Raw genomic sequence first — 24,206 nt, 5'->3', positions numbered from 1 at the left:
ATATCTAGTCACGGGGGCTTGGTGCATTCGCTATCCTGCTGATGTGTATGGGCAAGTTAGAGGGAAGTTGGTGCCCATGGAGGAGAGTGCTGCCTCGAGGACACATGGCCTGCATCTCCCCTCTGGGTTGGCACAACCCTCTCTGTCTGGTCTCCCTCAGACTGGCCTATTTTGGCTTTCCTGTTATGTACAGCATTGCATATTTCTCTCCAGGCCAGAGCCCGCTACCAAAACAGTTAACGGAGCTAAGCCATGGTGAGGGTGTGTCCTGGGACTGAGTCAGCCGACTCTTCTTCTTCCTTCCACTGAGGCTGAGTCCCACTGCATCAGCCTCCTTGTCCCCATCCCTGCGCTCCACCCTGACCAGACTCCCCGGCTCTGCAGGGCATGCCTCCCGCTGTGGGGCCCAGGACTCCCAATATTCTCCAAACATGTGCTCGGAACGTTTGGTGCTCCCTGGGAAAGCCCAGTGGCTGGCTGTGCCTCCTTGTGATGACCTTGCTCCAGGAGCGAGCTAGAGTAGGTTCCCAGCAAGGCAGCAAGGCAGCCAGCCCACTAACAGTAGCCAGACTTGTCTCCCTGCCGGGGTGGTGAGAATGGGGGCCCCAAGATTATCGGCAGTCAGTGTCCATGTCCTGAGACTCTCAGAAGCAGATCCACTCCTTGCTTCTGACAGAGTGGTAAAACGCACAAAGGTGACATCTCTGTGACTGGAATCGGGGAAGAGGACGTGTGCAGAGTTTTCTCAGGGTAGAGGGTGGTGACCCCTGGCAAGCGATGTGGACACTTCGCGGCACTCTGATCAGATGCCTCTTCTGGGCTCTTGTGAGGATGATGGGCAGTTGCAAGAATTCACACAATGGGGAAAGGCTCTGGCGTCCTTGACCACCTGCTCGTTCCCGTCAGAAGGCGCTGTGGATGGTACTGTAGCTCCAAATGGCACGCAGAGGGCCCCAGCAGGGCGCCCGGCCTCTCGGCTCTGTGACCCCTCTCCCTTGAAAGCAGGGGAGAGAATCTCTCTATCGTTGATTTTTTTTTTTTTTTTTAAGATTTATTTCTTTTTAGAAAGAGTGCGAGCAGGGGAAGGGAAGTCTCTTAGCAGACTCCCTGCTGGGTGTGGAGCCCCGGGGCGGGAGGGCTCAGTCACACAACCCCGAGATCATGCCCTGAGCCAAATCAACAGTCGGACGCTCAACTGACTGAATCTCCCAAGAGCCCCTTTGCTATTGTCGATTTTTAAGTCAGAGTCAAGGACCTGAACAGGAAAACTTTGAACTGGGATGGGAACAATTTAGTTTTTGCTGCAAGAAACTCCATCAATGAGAAGGGTCTAGCAGCTCTCAGATGCATGAGGCACATCCTTCCAGAAGGGGGGAAGTTCATGTGCTCATCCTTTTTTCTCTATTGTATGTAAGCATACTGGCATGGAAACAGGAATTAGATGCAAACTAGAAAATTTATCGCCAAACTAGAAACAACAGTGTTTCCCTTCTCTCGCAGGCGGACGTGCTGATTCTGTCCTTCTTCATTACGGAAGAGCATGGCTTCTTGCTTCAGGACAGCTTCCCACGGCCTCCCACCTACCAGAATCTTCTGGGGATCGAAGCGCCTCATTATTACTTCACGAGAAAGGTGGGACCCCCGCGAGGGCTGTGTTCTTGGGTCCTCTCCCCTCTGGCCAGGGGTCACTTCCGGGGGAGCTTCCAGGGCACCACTGCTCCCCTCCCGTTCAGCGAGGCAAACCATCTGCTCTCGTTTGTTTCCTGAAACTCCAGCAGTTATGAGGTTTCCAGGTCAGGAAACTCTCAAGACTTGGCTCTGCCGTGCAGACAGAGAAGTGCTGATGTGGCACGTCCCGGGACCAGTGACGATGCAGAGGTGGCCACTGGGGATGGGCTGGCATGTGGCCTCTCAGGAACATATTGCACACACACGTGTGTGTTTAGTTGCAGCAGACGGGGTTCTCAGCACACACGTGCACACTCCTGGCTAGGTTGTGCTCAGGTCTGTGCCTGCGTGGGCTTGGCCTCCGCATCACCATGGACCCTTGGTGTGTGAGCGTCCTGGCACCAGGCTGTGTGGTGCTGCGGCTCTGTCCTCCTGCCCCTGCCATCACGCTGCCCCCGCCATCAGGCTGCCATGTGTCTGGACCTCATTCTTACTTAGTGCTCCTTAGGTGCTTTCATTTCTCCTTGGCTTGAGAACTCAGAAGGGTATGAAAGAGCATGTAAGGTCCTTTCTGTGGAGTTTCCTCTTGACTTTCCCTTCACAGACTTGTTTCTTCACATGCCGATGGGCCTTCTCTTTCCCTTCTCCTTCTGGCCACCTATGTGCATCCACCATCCTTCTGGTTCCAGAGGGGTTGTGCATGGGGCACAGCTGTCAGCACCATGCCCCACTGACCATCTGTCCCTCGACTTTGCCATCTTCCCAAGGTCTGTTTTTATGTGTTCTGAGCTGCAGTTGCCTGCACACGGGCCCTTTCTGCTCACAAGCCTCGGGTACCAGGCTTGGTGGGGAGCCTGATGTTGCAGCGGCCCCTGTGCAGAAGCAGCAAGCCCACATCCCTCAGCAGCGCCCTCATCCTGGCTCAGACTGGCAGGAGCAGCTGTTACCTGATGTTTGTGATGCCAGAAGTAGTTTGTTTCCCTGGGCAGCAATATAGGAAGTCTTATTAATTCTACCTCTGATGTGCTTGTAACAAGTAGCCGGGAAGCGTTGTGTGTCTTTAAAACCTGCCTTCTTCAGATTACTGACCTGTAGTCAGGGCCCTCAGAGCCATGTCCAGAGGTTCCCCACCTGCACACTCAGGGGTGTGGACACAAGCCTGACCACCTAGGGTCCCCAAGTGAGGGCCCTTCTCAGATGAGGCTCCAAATCGAGGGCAGTGGCGAGTGCACGTGGCAGGTGACCCACAGACTCTCCTGTTTGTGAAAATCCCCAAGTGTGGCCACAGTGGGCCAGGTTCTGATAAGATCCCCAGCATGGCTGACCTGATGGAAGCAGGCCTCTGCCTTGCAAGCTCTGCAGCATTCAGCCTCCCTCTGACATGACCCTGCTGATGTTTATCCACGAGCCCTATATTCAAGCTACCTAGACTGGGCTGCCCCATGTCCTTATGCTCCACCCTGCCTGCAAGAGTCTTGCCATCCATACCTGGGTCTGACAGATCCTACCAGTGTTTTAAGGCCCAGGTCTAGTGCCTCCTAAAGTTGGGGACTGCAGGTGAACGTCAGACGGAGCCATGAGATGGGGGCTGCTGGGAACTGAGAGTGAGACAGGGGACACACAGCAGCAGCAAGGGGGAGATTGGGGTTCTTGGGCCTGATTCCACCGTGGCAAGGGGTTCCCCTGCCACACCATGTAAGACTCCGCTATCACTTAGATATCAGCTGAGTGCCTGACAATTCTACTCAGTTCTTTTTTTTCTTCCCCTTGAAGTACAGCTCAGTTGACATATGATTCTGTATTAGCCTCAGGTGCACAACATAGTGACTTAACACTTGTATCTACAGCTCTGTGCTCAACATGATCAACTCAGTCCTGACACCATCCACCCAGAGACAGCATTAACCCCACAGATGAGGGGCTCGGCCCTACCCAGCTGCCCCCACCGCCACCCCAGATGCCAGTCCCCAGTCCTGTGCTTCTGACCACAGGCTACAGTGGAGGGCCCCCTCCTCTGGGGGCTAGAGCCCCTTCCAGTTGGGCTAGAGCGGCTCAGGCTCATGTTATCAGTTTATCGGAGGGTAGAATAGAGGAGACGAATCTACAGCTGGATGAAGAGATACACAGGGCGAGGCCTGGGGTGGGCACAGAGCTCCCAGGGGTCTCCAGGCGCCACTCCCCCCACACCTCCAGGTGGTCAGCTACCTGGAAACTCTCTGAACCCTGTCCTTTTGGGTCTTTTTGGAGGCTTCACTGCGTAGTCCTAATGGACTAAGTCATTGGTCATTGGCAATGGATTTAACCTGGGGTGGGGTGGGGGGGCTGTCCCCGCCCTGGAGGTCGGGGTGGGCCTGAAACTTGAGCCCTCTGATGAACAGTTGGTCATCCTGGCAGCCCACCCTGCCCTTTGGTGGAGCCCCAAAGTCATCTTCAGTCACAGAACAGAAGGCACCTCTGTGGCCCTTCTCCTGGCTGTGAGCCATGAACCAGTGGTAAAGACTGAGTGCATGTGAGAAATATATATTTGGTTATCTGGAAGACCAAACATATGCTTATAAGCCAATATCCCACCAGACCAGTGACGTGCTGGGGAAGCTGGGTCCAAGGAGTGACCATGACCCCCCCTTTACAGCAGGAAGCAGAACCTGCACAGGGAAAGGCAGGTGCTGCAGGAGACAGGGTGGTATGTGTGGACTCCAGTCCAGAGGAGACCAGCACCCAGCAGGGGGAAGGGACCAGAAGTTGAAGAGGATGGGTGCACGGGTCCTCCCAGTAGGCTGGATTTAGGCTGCTGGATAGAAAACAGCATCGAGGCTGGCTGGCCAGCACAGGAGTATGTTTTCCTGGGCTAGGACTGGGAAAGGGCTCTCTTCTTCTTCATATGCCTGTTTGGGGAGCAGGGCACTAGGTTGATTCTTGTGAAAAACATCAGGGAGGGCACACTACTAATACAGGTTATTGGTTTGGAAAATTCTACCTGAAATCATATTGGGTCACTTAACTGCAAGACTCTGAGGCTGTGTGAGAGTGTCCAAGTTGGTCGTGAAACTTCTCTCCAGGCTTCAGAACAGCCCTGGGAAGGGGGCGTCTGCAGAGTCATTTCATGCCTGTTGAGAAGGTAGGCTGAGTGAACTAGAGGCTGAACATGGGTCCCTACCCGTGGACAGCCTGCGCTCTCCTGCAGCCTGAGCCTGGAGCCTGGGCTCTGATGACCTCGAATGCCCACACACTCGTGCAGCATTTGGCAGGGTCAGTTCATCCATGCCTGCCTGCAGACAGACCCAAGGCTGACATAGCTCCCGAGGCAGCGGCTTAGCGTAGGCATTCTCCTTCTGTGAGCTGACAACTAATGGTGTGGCCTTTGTCATTCAGCCAGGAGAAGCAGACAGAGAAGACCAGGTGGACTCAGGGTGCCTATGCGTGGGCAGGAGGCCACTGCGAGACTTCATCGGGCTGGAGGGCTGCGATAAGCCCACTCGGGATGCCATGCTTCAGTTCAGTTTCTTCGTCGCCATCGGAGACATGGATGAAGCTTTCAAATCTATCAAACTCATCAAAAGGTGAGGACTCTGCTCACTGGGATGGGTTGTGAGTCTTTGTGTCTCTCTCCCCTCCAAACGAGGTTCTGAGAATCAGTAACTCTTGTGTGAGTCTGTCATGGTATATTTCATGGTTTGTCACCCACGGAAACACTGCAACACATGGGGACGCCACGGCAGCCTTGGCATGTTATGATGCAGAGCCGGTGTGTTACAGCGGCGCGGTGGGGCAGACGGAACACGTGAGCCTGGCTCTCCTCTCGGGGCTCCGAGTCTTTTGGGCTGTTGTTTTTTTGTTTCATTTATTGTAAAGTGTTCTGGATTCTTCCTAGTGGAAAGTTCTGTGGTTGCTAAATATTTGTAATACCTGTTCCTCTGGGAATAGTTGCTACTAAACAGGAAGGTTTGAATACCAAACACTCAAAACAGTACAGTGAAAATGCAATTAAAATTGCTCTAAGTGGGACATCTGGGCGCCTCAGTGGTTGGGCATCTGCCTTCGGCCCAGGGCATGATCCCTGGATCGAGTCCCACGTCGGGCTCCCTGCGGGGAGCCTGCTTCTCCCTCTGCCTGTGTCTCTACCTCTCTCTCTCTGTGTCTCTCATGAATAAATAAACAATCTTTTTTAAAAATTTCTCTAAGAGAAAACTTTTTTCTAAAAGGAATTTTTAAAAAGACTTACTTCTTTTAAAGTTTTGTTTATCTGAGAGCAAATGAGCGGGGGAGGGGCAGAGGGAAAGGGAGAAGCAGGCTCCCCGCTGAGCAAGGAGCCCAATGTGGGGCTCTATCCCAGGACCCCGGGATCATGACCTGAGCTGAAGGCAGATACTCAACTGACTGAGCCACCCAGGTGTCCCTATTTATTTATTTGAGAGAGAGAGAGAAAGCATGTGCGTGCATAAGCAGGGGGAGGAAGAGGGGAAGCGGACTCCCCGCTGACTGCGGAGCCTGAATGGGTCTGACCCCCACACCCTGAGATCATGACCTGAGCCAAAACTGACTCTGCCACCCAGGCACCCTTTTTCTGAAAGAAGTTCTTACCCATAGGCTGTCTACAAGCAGTCTCCTCTCCATTCCTGAGAGAATTCAACAATTCCTCTCAAGAGCATTTGACAGATTTTAATCTCCAAAGGATAGAAAAATTATTGCAGAATAAAACTGAAATGAGAAGAAAGAGATGAGAAATTCAGTCACCTGAAACAGGCGTCCCTCCTGCCCCACCACGAGGTGGCCCCTCCTTGGCAGTGATGGTTTCTGTAACGTTGAAGCACCTTTCAGAATAATACGGCAGCCCTAGTCCCTCGTCTTTTTTCTAAAACAGTGAGGCCAGACCTTGTGTGTGGGAAGAGCCTTGTGCACACTGGCGGTGGATGTGGACAAGAGGACTCTTAGTTTGGGAGGTGTCTGGATGCAAAGTGTCTGGTCGCTTTTCATGTGATATAAACAGAGGCCATGATCGACCACAGGGTCAACTTGAATACTGTTGTGTACTCTCAGATGGTTCTAAACATAGTACTGTGAAACGGCATATCCTAAATACTTCATTACTCTTTTAAAAGACTATTTTTTTTAGCATGTGATTCAGAATCGGGAGAAGCAGCTCAGAGGGAGAAAGATCAGACTTGAGTGTGCTGATATCAGACATAATCTGGTTATTTCTACAGCATGTGATGAGTTTATTATAAATGGTCAGGTTGTAGCTGCTCTTCAGTCATTCTCAATTCTTTATGTTTTTTAAAACACCAATCCCAATCCACTGTTCTTACTAGAGACAGGCTCCACGCTGACCACTTCGCACTCTCTGGGAGGCTGAGAACAGCAAGGCTGAACGCTTCTTAGTGGGAGGCAGCCTCGTGTGGGGGAGGCAGCCAGCAGGCCTGGGATCTGACCCACAGGCCCCGGTGCCACGTTCCTGGTGATCACTGTCACCAGGTGGCACGGGGCCAAGCACTGCAGCATCCAGGATGCATCCAGGCAGGTACGGGGGCGCAGACTGTCCTCACAGATGTGCTGAGGCAGTGTCAGGGTTCTCGGGGGTGGGGCTGGCTTTGAGCCCCTGAGATACAGCTTTCAATGCTCTGCGTTCTACCTGGGGTGTTATAGCTGATGCCCCTCTTCCAGATTTAGGACCAGGGTTGTTTGGGACCCATGTAGTATCACGAAGGCCCTCTGTACACCGCCCAGCATTCGGCTGAAGCTAGGTTGAATATTTTTTTAAATATTTTATTTATTTATGAGGGACAGAGAGAGAGAGAGAGAGAGAGAGAGGCAGAGACAGAGACACAGGCAGAGGGAGAAGCAGGCTCCAATGCAGGGAGCCTGACGTGGGACTGGATCCCGGGTCTCCAGGGTCACGCCCTGGGCCGAAGGCAGTGCTAAACCGCCGAGCCACCCAGGTTGCCCAGGTTGAAGATTTTTATAGGGGAAAAATCTACAATAGTCTCTGAATTTTCTTTAAATAAATAGATATTTTCCCCTCTTACACTGCCAGCTGTTGGTCTGCTGTCACTCGGCCACAGTGTTCAGTCTGTAGGAACATGGGCTTCAGAGACTTGGTCGAATGGAAACGTGAGTAAGGGCATGAGTGACCCACAGCTATGTGCCCACCAGGTCTTGAAAAATGCTTCAAGCCTTCTCTTCCTGCCAACCCACAAAAATGACAGTAAAATAGACCAAATTCTTTTCACCCATGTGGCAGTGTGATGGATAAAACACAAGTTTTATGCAATAGTGAGAAGTTTACATTTTATTTTAACTTAGAAAAATAATCAGGAGCAAAACAGACATTACTAACACGATCCTGTCATAAAGCCGCAACCTTCTGGTTGTAGATTCTGAGTCACTCGAGGAAGATCACAGACAGTTCTAGAAAATCTCCCCAAGTATTCTGCTTTACCAAAGTAAATATGACCAAAGACCCACTGCTCAGCAGATACAGAATAAATTAATCCGAGACCAAGGTGAGCTGGCCACCGCCGTCCATACACCTCAGGCACTGGTCTCCTCCTTGGAATATGCGCAAAAGTGAAGCTGAGTCATGGGTACATCAGAAGGAGGGTGGCGCAGGCAATATATAACCACGTAATATATTTATATATAACATAGTAAACATAGCTATGTATCGTACATGTATATATAGGAAACCATACGAATCGCCCACACAGACAGCCGACAGCCCTTCGGTCTCTGTGCTGTCGGGTTATAATAATCAAGGCCGGAGCAGCCTTCTCCCCAGCAGCCCTCAGCATGGTGACTCCACATACTCGTTGTCCAGCCCACGGCGAAGCCGCGCAGTCAGGGAGCGGCTGATGACAATCACCCGGGGTGCAATGCAGTCCTCTCTCCTGTGAAGAATGTTCCAGATGAGCATGGCAGCTGCCAGGGTGGCCAGAAGGCAGGCGCCAATGTTCAGGTAGCAAGACCAGGACAGGTTGGTATATGGGCCGATTCTGTAGAATGTCACCAGCCCAATGACCAGGACAAAACCTGCAAACGAGAGAGGAGTGTTCAGAAAGCCTTACCTGCAGCCAGGAGGAGGCCAGCAAACTGGCTATAGAGCCCTACAGAGGCGCAGCTCCCATTTCTTCCTGCCTCTACCTCTGTCAGGCCCCGTGGTGGTGGCCCAACTCCGGGCTGTGCTTCAGCGTCGAGCTGCCTTGCATTGGGTCTCTGTGGGCTTTTGTGACCTTTGGGTGGCTGTGTTGGGACAGCGTATGTCTACTTACTCCTGGCACAGAACAATATCTGGGAGGCGCTCCGTGAGAAAACAGCCCGGTCCCAGCGTGCTCTCCCTTTGGTCCACCAGGGCTGGGCTGTGTTCTTGGCCACCTTCCTCAGGGAGGTGACACTGCTGCTGCCTGTCCCTCACCTCCAGACGAACCCAGCAGCAGCTCTGTGTGAGCTCCTCACAGGCTCACCTAAGTGCTTAATTCACTCAAGTGAAAGTAGATTCAGGAATTATCTAGATCTTACCTAGAAACAGCTCAGATCAGTATCTACCTCAGTCCTGTTCTTACTGTTCACGGCTAGAGCAGATAGAGATTTTCTCTCCATACTCTGGTGCACCCAGTGCCCACGTTGGGGAGGGGCAGATGCCGGGGCTGCAGGCACATCCAGGTCTCCTGCTGTTGTGTCCTCTCACCTCCGCACCCTGTACCTGGTCCTACACTTTCCCTCGCACCCCCACGTCTCCTCCTCCTGCTTGATTTCCCTCTGTAGCCTTCTCTTCTGACTGCAGACAGAGTCCCGAGCGGACCTCAGTGAGCACGGCTTGCTCACGTTGTTAGCACATAGCACCACGGTGTCATTTCCTTTCACGCTTTATTAGTTCTTACAATAGGAAACCCAGGATTTCGTGCCCAGGACCTGTCGGCTAGGATAACAGGACATTGATGTTTGATACAGTTCAGGGCTGAGTCTGGGCTGGGAGCCCCGACTGGGAGAGAAGAGAGGCCCCACCGTCCCACTGCACAGGAGGCTGGTCCAAGGCAGCCCTCCAACCCCTCAGCCAGGAAGAGCCGGACGAGGCAGGAAGGAGGCGCAGTGCTGAGCGGGAGCCCTGGCTGGCAAGGGTGAGGGGGCCGGGCAGAAGCAGAGGCCAGGGAAGCCTAGGGGGCCCATCTTCTCCAGCAGCACCCCGCCTTCTGCGGTGGTGACCTGGGGGGAGATGTCTCTTGGAACTCAGGGTACCTGAAAAGGACAGAGTCTGTCACAGTGGTCCAGACACAACCCTCCAGCTGGACTGTCCCTGTTCCCTGCTCTGGGCTCTGGCCAGGGCAGCCTTTCACTACAGTCCCTCCCCCTGCCCTGCACTGTGACATCCGTGTGCCTGTTCATGCTGGTCCCTCTGTTCCCCACAGCCTCCCCTGCTTTCCTCAGGAAACCAGATCATGCACGACCCTTGTGGCCCCAGAGCTGGGCCACAGTGGTGCCAGCTTGTGGTTCTGGAAACTGTTATAAATTAGTGTGGGAGTGAGGGGTGGAGGAGGCCTGAGCTTCCACAAGCACAAGCGGTACAGTTTCGTCATCACTGCACCTTCCAGAAAGTATGAATTAAACATTTATCCACCTCAATCATGTGGTAAACAACAGCGGCAGTGACTAATCTCCCTCTTAATGCTCTGCAGTCCTTTGTGCAGCTTTTTACACTCAGAAAGCTTCTGGATATTTTTTGTTTCTGTTAAAAATAACTAATTCTTCTTGTCACGCACATTGACAAAAGGAAGCTCCCGGCATTTCTCTCTCTCCCAGTGAAGAGCATGTCCCTTGCTCACAGTTCTGTGGCACCAAGTTTTACATTCATGGAGAAGGGAGTTACAGTCTGTTGTGCCATGAAAATGAAAATACTTTGTGTGTTCCCTCATCTTTCTGTGTCCTCGGGCATTTTTGGTTAGCCGAGGAGCTCGTTGTGCCTGTGTCAGCAAGATTCAGCAGGACGGGAGGGCAGGGAACAGCACAAGAGCCTGCCAGCTTGCTGCCCGGGCTTGAGGTCGCAGCAAGGAGGTGCTGACTGGGGGACAGGCATTCACCGCAAGGCTGGCAGGAGCCTCCGGGCAGGGAGCCTGGCCTAGCGGAGGGAGGATGCCAGCAGGGCAGCAGCCGTGGAGACCAGAGCAGTGGGAAGGAAGTCACCCCAATGGCGGCCAAGCATCCTTTGGGGTTGTCGGGTTACAGGAACATTTAAAAATCTGATATGTGGCCTGAGCCCCAATTCTGCAACATCATCAGTTGTGGGGGGCATGGAGGCCGAGTGCAAGGTGGACAGCCTCTCCCCAGCCCTGCAGCTTATGGGGGTCAGCTGACCGCACTGCTGAGTATATACAGGGGACCGGGAAGTCTGTCATGGTCATAGGGACCTCTCTGTGAAGAGCGGTGCAGAGCGGGCCTGCAGCTGGAGGGGGCCGCGCACCCTTGCTTGGCAGAAGGGAGAATGCCCCTGTGTCACCCAGGTGTGGGGCGCCGTCAGCTGTGTGCCTTTGCCTGGCCTCGAATCTCTGCCCCCACCACTTGTGGCTTCCCATCTCCATATGTGTCACGGTGTGGCCACGCTGGCCACCTTGCCGCTCCTCCAGGATGCTAAGCTCCATCCTCTCTGGGTCTTTGCTGCTGCTGCTGCCCCTGCATTTAACCAGCCCTGGGGAGGAAGGCTGCCGACAGCACTTGGCCTGGACATCCAGTCACCAGTCAGGCTGCCCCAGCTCAGTCTCCACCGCTGGCGTTCCTGTGGCTGGAGGGTGGCCCCCCATCCAGCTTGGCTTCCCAAAGGGTTGTCCAGGAATCACCTAGTGAATTACTTGAGACAAACCCAGATAGATCCCAGGGTAACAAGTTGAATGCAGTGTGGGCCTCTGGGGAAGGAGATGTGATGAACAGCAGCTTTATAGTGACCAAGGCCATCAGGCAGACAGGGCCTGTTAGCCATGATTGTGTCGCTCAGTGCTGGAGCCGCAGCAGGATGTGCAGGTTCCCACACTGTTCTCTGGTTTCCATGCGCATGTGCTCAGCAGAGCTACTCACTCTCCACGGGAGGGCTCCTAGCATGTGCTCGGCAAAGGCATGCTTGACCCATCCTTGGGGAACTGACATTCTTCTTGGAGTGGTGAAGATGAAATTCATCCCCACAGGGTGGTGCTCCAGGTAATGGAGGCACCCAGGTCCAGTGTGGTGAGCACAGGTGGAGGAGCACTGGCGGGGGAGCATAGTGGGGCAGACCTGTGTAGACCCTGATGGGGAATGATGTCAGCTGGGTTTTGACACCGAGAGAATGTTGTATGGACACTCTGAACTCCAGGCAGTGAAAATGTTAGCTCATGGGACCAGGCCACAAAGCATGTGGGCAGAGCAGCTGCCAGCTTCCAGAACCTCATTCAGCGCCATTCACCATCCCAGCCCCGAGTGGCAGAGGGACCTCGGGCCCACACAAGGGTCTGTCCACAGGCAAGATGTGGGATGCACCTATTTTCACCAGCACCACACTGTTACTTAATTGTCTTGTTTCTTATCTTCTAAAGATCAGTATCATATAATGGAATATTTCTGAACACAGGGTAGGCTATTATTTTGTTGCATCTTAGTCTGTTTATTACTTCCTCCCTTATGTGTGGCTCTATTGCCTGCAATATGCACGGACTCGGGTATCAGAGCATGTCGTTGCTTCCATGTTGAGAGTAAGATATTTTGTATTAAACATGAAAGAACGTTCAAGGGGGTGGTAGATCGATGAAAGAATGTGAATTCACAGGTGCACAAACAAGCTGAGGTAGCTACCTACATCCCGCAAGGTGATAGAGCCTGACAGACAGAGCTTTAGAGAATCTGTCTGTCTGGAGAACAACTGGCCGTCTGGCAGTAGGTGGCCCTGAGCAGGTTTTGAGCACAGCCTAGGGTGCGTCTCATTTCTCTGGCCTGGTTCAGAGGCTGCACCTTACTTGGCTCTTTTTCTAGAAGTGGGAAAGAAAGCTGATCTCTGCATCCTTGTGTGAAAAAAAGGTTTAAAAAAATTCACATTTACGTGGCCTATTCTGTGTTAAGACTAGTGTTGGCTTTTGTTTTGTTTCTGTTCGACTTAAAACACATGTGGTCACAGAAAGGGCTTGATTCCCCAAAATTAAAAAAATATATATTTAGGAATACAAGAAGATACAAGGGACCTACTAGAACAGTGGCACAGGCGTGGAGCTATAAGAAGAGCCCTGGCTCCGCAGGTGGATGTCCTGTCAAGGCCGTGCAGGGACAGGTGGATGCCACCCAGGCCGCTGAGTGCAGTGGGAACTGCACAGACACGTGGAACACGATGACCGCTCATGTGACCTCTCGTGTGTGCTATGTGTCAGCAGTGAAAACCCGCAGACACACTGATAAGCAACAACATGTTCGGGCCCATGGCCTAGCTGACTGCCTCCAGCCTCCAGCCTCCACCCTGGCGCTGGGTGATTGCCGTTATATAGACAATCTTCTTGCTGTTTGCCTTCATGAAATTTTCCTGCTGGGGGAGAGAGGATGGCCGTAGGAAGCAGACCTGGGCCAGGCTGCCTTAAACCTCGGGCTTGCCCATCTCTGGGATCCTGGTGTGGAGACCCCCTCAGAATTATCCCAGAGACTTCTCTCCCAAGACTTTCCAGTGATGTTCATTTTGTCCAGCAGCAAATACAAGGAGAGACTTTGAGCAAACACCCTGGATTCGGCCTGTGGACTCAACTCCATCCTCATGAATTTCTGTTTCCAAAGCAAACAGCCCCTTCCTGTGAGCTGGCCACACGGGCGCTGTGAATCACAGCTCAGCCTGCAGAGTGTCCCTTTCCTCTCGCTCCCTTCCTGCCTGCTTCCGAGGGCTTCAGTGCCTGTCACAGGGCTTCCTGTTGGAGTGACAGTCAAGCACACGCAGGTGGTCCAAGGAGAGACCATGGGGCTGAACCCTCAGCCTTCACACAGCGTGTCTGCCTTGCATTGCACCTGTACTCAGGTGTCATGACCACTTCCAGAGTATTCACAGAGCAGACTGGGGCATGGCCGTGCTTGGGATGTCCCAGCACCTGTGAGCAGCAAGGTGATTCTCCTCGTGTTCCTCCTAGAGGGAGGGATTCTGGGAAAGGAAAAGCTCGAGGGACAGCGGATCTGGTCATGTTTCCACAGAGCTCGAGCTCCCAAGTGCTGCCTGAGATGCTGTCACTCTGAGCAGCACAGAGGACATGGAAGTGAAGGGAATAACGCACGGTGTGGTTGGGGTGCAGACCGGCGCTGGGGAAGCAGGCACCAAAGAAAAGCATGTCGTCCAGACCAAGCTGAGTCCCACCATATTGTGAAAGTTGTGTGTTCCTATGAGAAGATCCCCGAGCCTATGAAACGCCAAGCTCATGAGACACCAAGACACCTGCAGCTTATCAACCCGACTCTCCGACGAGGGCTGATGATATGAGCATTCTCAGGGCCCCAGAGTACCTTGTATGTTTGTAAGTTTTGCCATCATAAGAAAAAACATCGTGACCTCTAGACGCAGAGAGAAGCAGCCAGAGATGGAGACCCCAGGAGCTTCTGCAGTGATTCTCCTCCCACAGTCGTCCCACTGGAGCTTGGGAGGCTTCATGCCAGGAGGAGGGCCAAGCTGGGAGCAGACTAGCTCCAGTTGGCATCTTCTGGCAGTGGGACATGTGTGCGGGGACGGCTCTCTGAGGTGCCACGTGCCAGCAATGAAGGGGTGAGGGCCAGAGCTGCACGCCTGTGAGTTTCCTCGTTTGGGAGTGTGGTGTGAGCTCAAGGCTGCTGGTCAACCTCCCCAGAGGAGGTGAGGAGTCATGCAAGGGGGTTCCCAAGGAGAGCCTGCTGCCGCCTCAAAGGTACTGAGAATGATGCCAAGCAGAGGCCTCTGGTGAGTTGGCTGTATGTTTGTAGTTGAACTAAACCAGTTTTCAGTTGTGATCGCACTTCAGAAAGAACCATGAGTCTCGGCATGCTGCAGTGTCACTCGGATGATTGGCAAGGAGCCAGGGCTAAACTTCTGCAAAGATGGAGGTGAGGGGTCACTTGAGATCAGAGCTGATAAAGTGTAAAGCCGGACACTTGAGAGGCAGGAGAAGCATACCTCAGTAGGTTTGTCACCAGCAGACCCAAAGCCAGGTTATAAAGCAGGTGGTGCGCTTGGACTACCAGGACCCCACTGGGACGTCACAGAGGCAACTGGACTTCTCCTCAGTGCCCCAGGTGACCCAGACACAGGTGGGCACATCCTGGAACACCCCTGGGGGGCGCTGGATGCCCTGGTGAGGTCGAGGGGAGCGGGTCTGGAGGAGGGAACAGAGGAGAAGCCTGGCCCTCAGGACCCACTGCAGGCAAGCCACAGGGCAGAGCCTGCCAGCCAACAGGTATTGACAGGAAGCCACGTGGGATGCCAGCTGCATCACCAGCCTGAATGTGTGCATGTGGCCATGGCGCTCTGGGGCCACGTAGGCGATGGCCAGGGAATTGCCCTTCAAAGATGCAGCTTGACCCTCAAACAGAGCCCTGAATAACCATGAGATGGGCCCACCTAAAATTGTTATCCTGGGATCAAATTTGGTTAGTCCTATGCAGCCGACAGCCAGAGCCCAGGGCCTGTGAACCCCTGAAGAGCCACAGGAGGGTCACACTTAGGAAATTTTGGAGTCACCCACTGGGGCACTCCTCAGGCCTGCTGGTGGTGCAGTGGGGAGTCCTCAGCTCTGACCCTGAGCAGTGATGACACTGTGCTGTGGCCCCCCCAGCAGGCCAGGGTTCGAAGTCAGGATAATCAGCAACAGGTGTGACGCAGCCAGCACCTGCAGGTTGGCAACCACCATCCAGCTGCGTGAGAACATAGGGATGGCGTGGCTCATCCAGGGCCTCAGGACCTGCTGCGTGCCTAGATGCCCCAGGAAAAGCCCCGGGCATGCTCAGGAACCCTCCAGAGCAAAGAACCCTCATCCCAAGGTGCCCGCCGGGCAAGCTGCCTGCCAAATCCACCGTCCACTATCATCTGTTCCAGGTGTCACTCAGGTGTCTGACACAGGGCCCGGTGGCATCTGCAGAAATTGGGCCAGGCTGAGCATGCACCTTCATTTGCCCCGTGGTGAGACCGGACTCAGACAAGCAGAAGTTGTCCAACACATGACAGTAAAGGACAGGGGACCCAGCTGCAGAGCCAGTGACCAGGAGCCTGTACAGGCACATGGCTGTGGGACGGGGTCGGCTCATCGGTCGCCACACTGGCAAGTTCTCATCACAGATCCTCCCGGCCTTCACAGCCCAGATGGGAGCTCTCATCACAGGGACAACGTGGGGGTGGCATGGGAACGTTCAGCTTGCGGAGGTGGAATGAGGGACGGCAAGGAATGTTTTCAGATTTATGGTCAATTGAAATTACACTTGGAAGGTTGTGCAAGGGAGCCAGCGGCCACTGGGTGTGACAGCGTGAACAGGGCAGAAGAAAGCCGGTGGAGCGGCTGGCGCTGACCTGGCTGCGAACAGCAGCTCCAGGCCCCCATGGCCCCCCATGGCAGGGTCCTTTGCAGGAGCAGGTGTGAGGAGCAGGGCCCAGCGCCCCGAGGGGAAGGGTGGCGAGCAGGGCGGGGCTGTCCCTGCTGGTTCCGGCTTGTTCAGCCTCCCCGTGAGTCCGTCAGCACCTTCTCTCCCCACTGCCCACCCTCTGGCCCCGGCACTGGGGACTGAAGTTTCACTTGCATAACAGGTACCAGCAGGCATTTCCTCTCCTGGGACAGGATATCCCGGCGCCCTTCAGTCTCCCCCTGACTGTTTAAAGCAGACCGGAGCACAGGAAAAAACCTAACTCTAAAATTAGCAGTGTGGTGGAAGAAAGGCCCACGGCTGCATTCTGTACTGTTTGTCAATGAAATAAGTCTAAACAGGGCCCAAGTGCATTTCCTTTTTGGGCAAAACAGACCTGTGGGCGTGCCGGTGGGACGCCTTGGAGAAGCCTGCGAGGCGAGGGGCTGCCCAGCGCTCGGCGCTCCTGGGCTGCCCGTGGCCTCTGCCCGTCTGCTGGTCTGGATGCCGCCAGGCCCCAGGGCGCCCCGGGGTTGCTGCCAGCCGACTCGGGCTTACTGAACACATGGCTCCCCCATCTCGGTTTGTTCAAAACTGTTGTTTGGAAGCAGCGCTATCTTGTTCTGAGATGAGGGTTCGCAGGAAGTAAGATGTCCATTTGACACCAAGCCCACAGTCTCTCTCCCGATAATTCCATACAAAAAGCGCCACACTCCCGTTTGTTCTGCTGCAAGGAGCTATTTTCAGAATCCAGTTCTGTTCCTTTCATGTCTTTAATGCCTGAATATCTGTTCCTAATCTTCCACTTCCTTCTGGAAGGGATGTAATTTCAGATAAGCCCATGTGATACAAATGGGCAGCCTCAGTGCGGCCGAGGACCCATTTCTGCTTTATGGTCCTAAGGTCAGCAGAGGGCAGAGGAGTGATTTTCTGAGCGGTCACTGTCCTTTGTGACGTCCATGTTTTTATTCACAGCCAAGGCGGTCAGAGATGTCAGCTCACCCACCTCCGTAATTTTCAGGGCCAGCCTGGTGGGGACAGATGGAGGTGCCAGCGGGCTGGCAGTCTGCCCCAGTTCCCATGGACTGCAGGTGACAGAGCCAAGGCACATGTCCGGCTCCCTGGGCCCCACAGCTTCTCTTTCCTGGAAACTGGTCGGCCCTTGGCACTCCCAGTCCCCGCGGGTGACCGGGCTGTGGGGAAGTGACTGGCCCAGGACCACCCGCCTTCTATTAAAAGGCATAGGAAGGCCTGTTTCCAATTCCTGATTCCCACCTGGGTCACTTTCCAGCATGTGAATTCCTGCCAGTCTGTCGGCCTCGTTCTCCAGAAAGATAAGGCCGGGGGCCATTATTCCCGGAATGATTCACTTCAGACTTCCTGCCATTTCCTTTACTGGGTCTGTGGAGCTGTACCTCGAGTGTTGGGACATGCTGCCGTTCTCCACCAGCGGGAGGGGCAGGTGGGTCGGCTGCTAACGTCCCCACACCCTGGCCCACGTCATCCCCGTCATCCCCAGATGGGACCGCTGACCAGATGTTCCCCCACGCACAGCAGATAACCTGAACTTCTCAGGTTTCCACAGTCGTAAAAACTGAGCCGGCGAGAGGGGGGTATGGTGGAGAGGCAGCCAACAGAGAAGCCCCTCTGCTCCTGGGGTCACGTGGACAGGTTCTGTGGCTTCCACGGCCACTTGTGCAGAACTTCCCAGAACAATCCTGTTTCTCGTTTGCGCTGCCACTGCCGCCCTCTTAGCCTTTCGAGACCATGCACCCATGTCTGCACCCTTTCTCGGGTCACCCTACTGCCACCCCGAGGCCTGGCCACTCTGTGGCCTACCAGCCCGCTCCTCTGGCAGCACCGGCAGCTGGGTGTGGAAGCCAGGACAAGGCGCGTTTGCTCCGGCGCTAATGTGTCTTCTGCGTGTTGTGTCATTCATGAGGAAGGGCCTGCCCCTGACCCCAGCCAGGTCCCAGGAAGTGGCATTGGTCATGGAGCCTGCAGATGAGCCAGGCTGGAGCCTTGTGCTCACCCTAATGTTCTCGTTCACCCGCGTGAGCGAGGAACGTGGCAGAGGCAGTCAGGTGGGGGCTCTTCCTGCCCGGGCCGTCGGCCACATCAGCCGCAGACGGGCAGAGAAAATAGCAGATGCACATACTTTGGAAAGTCAGCTGGTGAGCCTGGAGTGTGTCTTACAGTAGGAGAGGGCGGGAGCCCGGGGAGCAAGTGGAAACCACAGCCAGGTGCTCCCTACGTTCTGTCTTGCTTCTGCCCTGGTGAGAGGTGGGAGGGGGAGCCTCAGGGGTGCAGTGACATTAGAAGACCAGCTCCACAGAGCTGAGGGGAGAGTCGCCCCGCCCGCCCACGGCCGCAGAGCACTCACTTGCCAGCTGGAACGCGGCAGCCATGGCCTCCTCCCAGCACTGAGAATCGGGCGACATCAGCGGCAGGCCTGTCAGCCCCAGGATGTAGGTGAGCTGCCCCACAGCAAGCGCCGCCGTGGCCACCAGGTTGCAGGCACGCATCATGTCAAACTGCACTGAGAAAGACGGGAGAAGACAAGTGGTCAGCTCCTGCCTCCGCCTACACCCTGGACCTCGCAGACCTGCTCTCCCTGGCTCCTTGCTCCCTGCTCCCCTCCCACACCCCGCCCCAGAGCTGGGCACACGGGAGATGCGCTGCCAACATCGGGGAGTCGGGGCTGCTGCCACGAGGGGCCCAGGGAGACACACAACTTCCCCGCTGGATAGCAGAGCGCCAGGCTGCACGAGCGCACCTGCCGAGAAGTCAGGCCCTTCCCCACGAAGCCCCTGCCAGGAGAGCAGGGCGGACCCTGGCCTTCCAGGCCTTGGCTGCACAGTGTCTGTGACCGTCGCCCATAGCCAGGCAGGCCTTCATGCTTCGTGCCAGAGGAGCCCAGAGTGAGCCGAGGTGGTCCACCGCGTCCTGCCACTGCGTGCGAGCAGCTTCCTCCTCCCTGTTGTCTTTCAGAGGCTGAGGGGTCTTGCCCTTTGCGGATCCCAGGCCATTCCCTGAGGCCAGCACTGACACGGGCAGGGCTGTAGCAGCAGAGGCCTGGCCGCTAGGAATCAGGTGGCCTTGAGGGCAGAGAGGGACTGCTGGAGGATGACAGTCCCCACCTGCTGAACGTCTTGCAGAGCCAGGGGATTGTCTGACCTGCCTGCCTTTGGAGGCCACGCTCTTATGCTCTTTCTGGGGTCTTCCCATCCCGTTTTCTGTGCAGTTTTAACAACATGTGATTACATACAGGTTCTGATGCCCTCAAAGATGATCGCGCTGGGGAGGTGGATGTGACCTTAGAGACGAGGGGTGGTGAACACAGTGGGGGCACTCGGGTTCAGAGCCGGCCCGGGAAGTGCAAGATTCCTCAGCGCGGCCATGCGGGCAAGGAAAGTCACCCACGTGCACGGAAGGGTCCTAGCCCCAGAGCCAGGACCCCACCCTCCCCCTTCCGCCCAGCTGTGTGTCCTTCCTGGTGCTTTGAGCACACACCCCAAGCCATACTCCCTGGCCACCCACGGTTCCCGGTGTCATTCCCCACCCCATCAGCCTCCAACCCCGCGGACGTGAAGATGTCAGAGGGTGAAGGATAAGCACTACTGCCCACAGACCCACCACCTGCCTGAGAAGACTGCCCTGTGAGCCACGCTACCTCTGCCAGTCACCTGGAGGGGACCGGCTGACGGAGCATCACCATGCGCGTTACGGGCTGTCATCACCGTGTGCGTAGCCTGGGCAGTAGCACCCCACGAGAACATGGCTCGGGGCTCTGGCTGCGCAGAATGTGATGCACACCCTCCCCCCCTCCCGCCCAGCCCCAGTGCTCTTGGCCTCCGTGGTGAGACACCTCGCCCCCCCACGGGGCAAAGAGCCGTGACGCCCTCAGGGCAGGGCACCCAAGGTTGAACTACATGTTTACTCACCCCCAACCTCACTTTAGAAAAGGAGGTTGGGGTGCCCAATGGAATGTCTGGAATCTGGATCAGTGAAGAACGCCTGGAGGGTAGGACTGACCAGGACAGGGTTGTAAGGTCTCCTCCGGAGCCAGAGGGAGCCAGAGGACGACCTCCCATGTGCCGAGTCCCCACCCCTCCTCCAGAGGAGAGCCACCTGAGCCGTGAACCATCCCCGTGGCCACACGCTGCCCAGGGCGGCAGGCAGGAAGATCCTTATGGTCCTGAGGGACAGGACCATCTGTGCCTTGTCACTCGAGACCCCTCCTGCTGAGTTCACCATGTCAGCTGGTGGTCCCTCAGCACACTGGCTCCATGAGCATGGGGTGGCTCTGACTCTGAGCCTACGGAGCGCTGCCAGGACCCCGGGGGCAGTGCAGACAAGCACGTGCACCATCCCTGGCTGCTGGCCCCACCCCCTGCCGGGACCTCTGCAGTCTCTAGGACAGCCTGACTCTGGGGCCTGAGATGGGGAGCTCGGGATGGATCGTGTCAGGCCTGTCACGGATCAGGATGATTGTTGAGCCTGCGGCGTGGTGTGGACGGGTGTTCAGTGCTGAGCCAGTACCACCCACTCCCTTCTCCCCCGTCCCTTCACCCAGCCAAGTGGCAGCGCACCAGGGGCTGGGGCTTTCCCTGATATCCGGAGACTGCATGCTGGCCTGATGTGAAGTGACAGGTGCGGGCCCAGAAACAAGGTGTTGGGAGTCCCTGCGCCGGGAGGACGGGCAGCGTGCAGATTAGCCCAGCTCACAGCTCCCGTGGTCCTACTGCTCACACTACACGGACCAGGTGAGGAGTGTGTCGGCAACTCCATCTCCCTCACGAGAACCTTCCATAAATGTGTCCCTCAGTTGGAGCAAATGTCTGATGCTCTGAAGTTCAGGAAGGATCAGCTGCCACAGATGTGTTACCAGTGGTGAGGACATTGTAGAAGTCCTACAGGGAGCTTATCACGTGTTCAGGGAGGGACAGCAGGTGGATGGCCAGGACACGTGGCTGGCCGTGCGGGAAGGAGGGTCACACCTCTGGCGGTGGAGCACATCCCGACCCTCTATCCTCCTAGCCTCAGCAAGGGGGCAAAGGGTATGGACGCCTGGGGAGCGCACCTGCTTGACCGTGACCCCTGGGCAGGGGCTGGGCATCTCTGGGACAGGGTGACGCAGAGCCCACCCTAGAGCCAGGGTCACTGGCTTTCATGACTCCTCGGGGCGGTGCTAGGACCCCAGGCCACTGCTCTCCACCAGCAAATCCCCCTGGACCCAAGCTCAGCTGCACCGACTTTTGAGAGTGTGTGGAAAAGTTTGAAAGCACTTCTTGCCAAGGAGGTGGAGGGGGGCTGGCGGGCACAGCCCCTCCCCGACAGAAGAGCCCCACACTGCAAGGGGCTCTGAGTGGACAGACTGGGCTTGCCTCCCCCGGGGACCTTGGCCGAGCACGTGTGTCCTGCAGCCTCCACCTCTGTGGAATTGGACGCCACCCTCCCCACCAGCCCCACCCCCTTGAGGGCCAGGGCTCCAAGCACATGGCAGGTGGGGACACACACACCGAGCACAGAGCTCGCATGTGCTATTTGAGGACTTTGTGGCACTCTGTGAGAGCAGTTAGCAGTGCCCCTGCTATGCCCTCTGGTTCTCTAAAGGACAAGCTGTCTCCTGCCAATCTGTGAGTTAGACCCTCATCCACTGCTTCAAAGGGAGACCTCTGCCTGTCAGGTACTATAACCATGCAGATGACACGTTAGGTGACAAGGGCCTTACTGTGAGCCTTCGCACTTGCACCCTCAAACCTGACCCTGCGGTCAAAGCTCAGTTCCCACCTTCCAGAGCAGTAAACAGACCCCCCGTCAGTGACCAGCCGGGGCCAGGACAGGACAGTGAGGGCCTCTGCTCTCCGGAGCCACTTCCCTGAGCCCCTTGTCTGCCCCTGTGGCTGGTCTCCTCCTGGAAGTCCTGCCTCGATGACCCTGACAACTGTGGAATGAAGTCAGAACTCAGCCACGTGTGTTTAGGCTTCTTGGTTATTGTATAACTAACAGGGTGTCTCTTCCCCAAGAAAAGTGGATCTTCCTTGATCTGGTAAATGTGTCTGCCCTCTGCTGTGTGTGGAGGCAGAGAAAAGCCCCACACCCACACAGAAGAATTCTGTCCTAAAGGAGCCAGGCATGGGGCTCAGGGCCTGCCCGGTTGCCCATCACCAAACTCATGCCCCACGCCCACCTTGTGCTGTCAGAACTAGTGGGCCCTGACCCCCTAAAGGAGGCATAAAAATAAGCAGACTTACGTTTGACGGTGCCTCGAGCCTCCTGGAAGCCTGCCGCCTCAGAACCCCAGCCCAGAGCATCACAGTCCCGTGCCTCTGCCTGCCCTGGCCGGGGCCCGGGGCTCGGCCCTCCCCGGGCCCTGTCTGCCAGCCAGCAGGACTTCCACAGCCCCACGCTCCGCTTGCGCCCGTCCTCCAGCGTCTGGTATACCCAGTTTGGGGTGAAGGCCGCCACGTTGTTGAGGACAAGAGAGACCAGGGCCACCAACACTGCTGTGGCCACCAGTTTCTGGACAGTCATCGCTGACCACTGTGCTGTCTGCTTGTTGTGGAGAAAGTCCCAGCCCCGGTCAGCTGCTGTGGCCAGGGAGAGCCAAGACCAGCTAGAGGCTGCTAGAGGACATCACCACTCATTCTCAGAGGCATCGGGAAGGCCCACGTGACAGGTGCAGGTGAGCTCACCTCGGGCCCTCCTTACCCTCCCTCCTGCACCTGGAGCACAGCCAGGCCTGAGCTGCAGCCAGCCTCTCGGCCCATCCTGGGGACAAAGCCGGGACACCAGCGACAGCCCAGAGTCGTGTGTGCGCCGTCTTCCTGGAAAGCGAGACCTCTTCTCCCCACAAGAAACCAGAGGGGTGGGTGGCAGCACGGAGATTTGTGCCGCGTCTCTCCTTTGAACCGCTCCACGGAGCAAACCAGCAGCCAGGCTCTGAGTGGGGCCGGTGGAGCTGTGCTGGGAGCCGCTCGGCCTCTCGCTGCAGGAGCCCCTGCCCTGTGCCTCTGCCACAAACAGCCGGTCCTGGAAAGCAGAGAGCCTGCTGCAGGGAAGCGCGCGCGCGTGTGTGTGTGTGTGTGTGTGTGTGTGCGCGCGCGCGCCCCCCCCCCCCCCCAGCAGAGAGGAAATGGTTGTTTTTAAGGCTGTTTTTTGTGAGCTGGATGGAGGGCGTAGCCAACTGCAACAAATAGTGGCTGGGCCACAGCAGCCAGACACTAACAGGATGTGTTTCCTGATAGGAAAGCAGGGAGGCCTTCTGAAGTCCTGCTCCAGGACCCTCCTCCCCTGCCCTCCCCACCTTCCTTTCCGAAAGGGAAGGCCAGGGCTGCCAGCCCAGAACAGACCATGGTCCCACCTGCCTGTCCTGGCCCCGCCAACCTGGCCCTCGGGTACCAGAGCAGCTGCGGAGGCAGGCATGGCCCTGGGGCCTGGGCACAGCTGCGTGCCACTCAGGGTGGGCAGGGCGCTGGCAGCTGGTCACCCACAGCCATCCTGTTGTCCCCTCAGTGCATGGGTGCCGCGGGCCCGCCCTTGTCGCAGGGCTGCACAGACAGTGCAGGAAATGGCTGGGCACGGTGGAGAGGGCCCTGCTTCCAACCCAGACATGGCACATCGGGCCCACACCTGCACAGCTGCCAGGCCAGGGCGTCACCTGGGGGTCCTGGATGGCAGCACAGGTCCCCTGGCGAGGCCTGAGGCCCGAGGGAGTGTGGTTTGTGCTGACTGCATCCCCCCAGCCCTTGAGCACGTGTACACTGGGGCGAGGCCGTGCCGCCCGCTCTGAGACCCCACACCCAGCCGAGGCCGACAAGTGGCCATGCGCCTCTTTACCAGCACACACACCATGGATGTGTGCAGTCAAACCTCGTGGGCCCCGAGCTGGCTGCTCATCACCGGGCGCCCCCGTCTCAAGGGAGGAGGCTGGAGTACGGGGAGGCTGTGCACCTGCCCAGGTCACAGAGGTGGTGAGATAA

The 24,206-nt window shown here is 56.2% G+C and overlaps 2 protein-coding genes across 8 annotated transcripts in view; one reads left to right on the top strand and one right to left on the bottom strand.

The window, feature by feature from the left end:
• Positions 1-24,206, top strand: part of IFT140 (intraflagellar transport 140) — an 82,444-nt gene that overhangs the window by 40,191 nt on the left and 18,047 nt on the right. For all 7 annotated transcript variants that reach the window (XM_055341108.1, XM_055341107.1, XM_055341106.1 and 4 more), the window contains 2 exons: positions 1,501-1,632; positions 5,041-5,228. In XM_055341108.1, coding sequence (XP_055197083.1) covers positions 1,501-1,632; positions 5,041-5,228 — 320 coding nt within the window. The remainder of the gene's footprint in view (positions 1-1,500; positions 1,633-5,040; positions 5,229-24,206) is intronic.
• Positions 7,940-23,321, bottom strand: TMEM204 (transmembrane protein 204). Its single transcript, XM_055341115.1, has 3 exons — positions 22,479-23,321; positions 18,605-18,760; positions 7,940-8,694 (listed from the first exon to the last, which is right to left on the bottom strand). Exons 1-3 carry the CDS (start codon positions 22,756-22,758, stop codon positions 8,450-8,452), a joined length of 681 nt encoding a protein of 226 aa, XP_055197090.1. The 5' UTR covers positions 22,759-23,321; the 3' UTR covers positions 7,940-8,449.

The sequence above is a fragment of the Nyctereutes procyonoides genome, unplaced genomic scaffold (genome assembly GCF_905146905.1).
Source record: "Nyctereutes procyonoides isolate TBG_1078 unplaced genomic scaffold, NYPRO_anot_genome, whole genome shotgun sequence".
Classification (NCBI taxonomy): Eukaryota; Metazoa; Chordata; class Mammalia; order Carnivora; family Canidae; genus Nyctereutes; species Nyctereutes procyonoides.
This window is presented reverse-complemented; position numbering and strand designations above follow the sequence as displayed.

What these genes read in the sequence shown, in the direction of transcription:
- TMEM204 (XM_055341115.1), bottom strand. Translation starts at nt 22,758, where the DNA reads ATGACTGTCCAGAAACTGGTGGCCACAGCAGTGTTGGTGGCCCTGGTC. An exon ending in GGCTCGAGGCACCGTCAAAC is followed by an intron (nt 18,761 to 22,478) that starts GTAAGTCTGCTT and finishes CGTCTTTCTCAG; the next exon opens with TGCAGTTTGACATGATGCGT. An exon ending in TGCCGCGTTCCAGCTGGCAA is followed by an intron (nt 8,695 to 18,604) that starts GTGAGTGCTCTG and finishes TCTCGTTTGCAG; the next exon opens with GTTTTGTCCTGGTCATTGGG.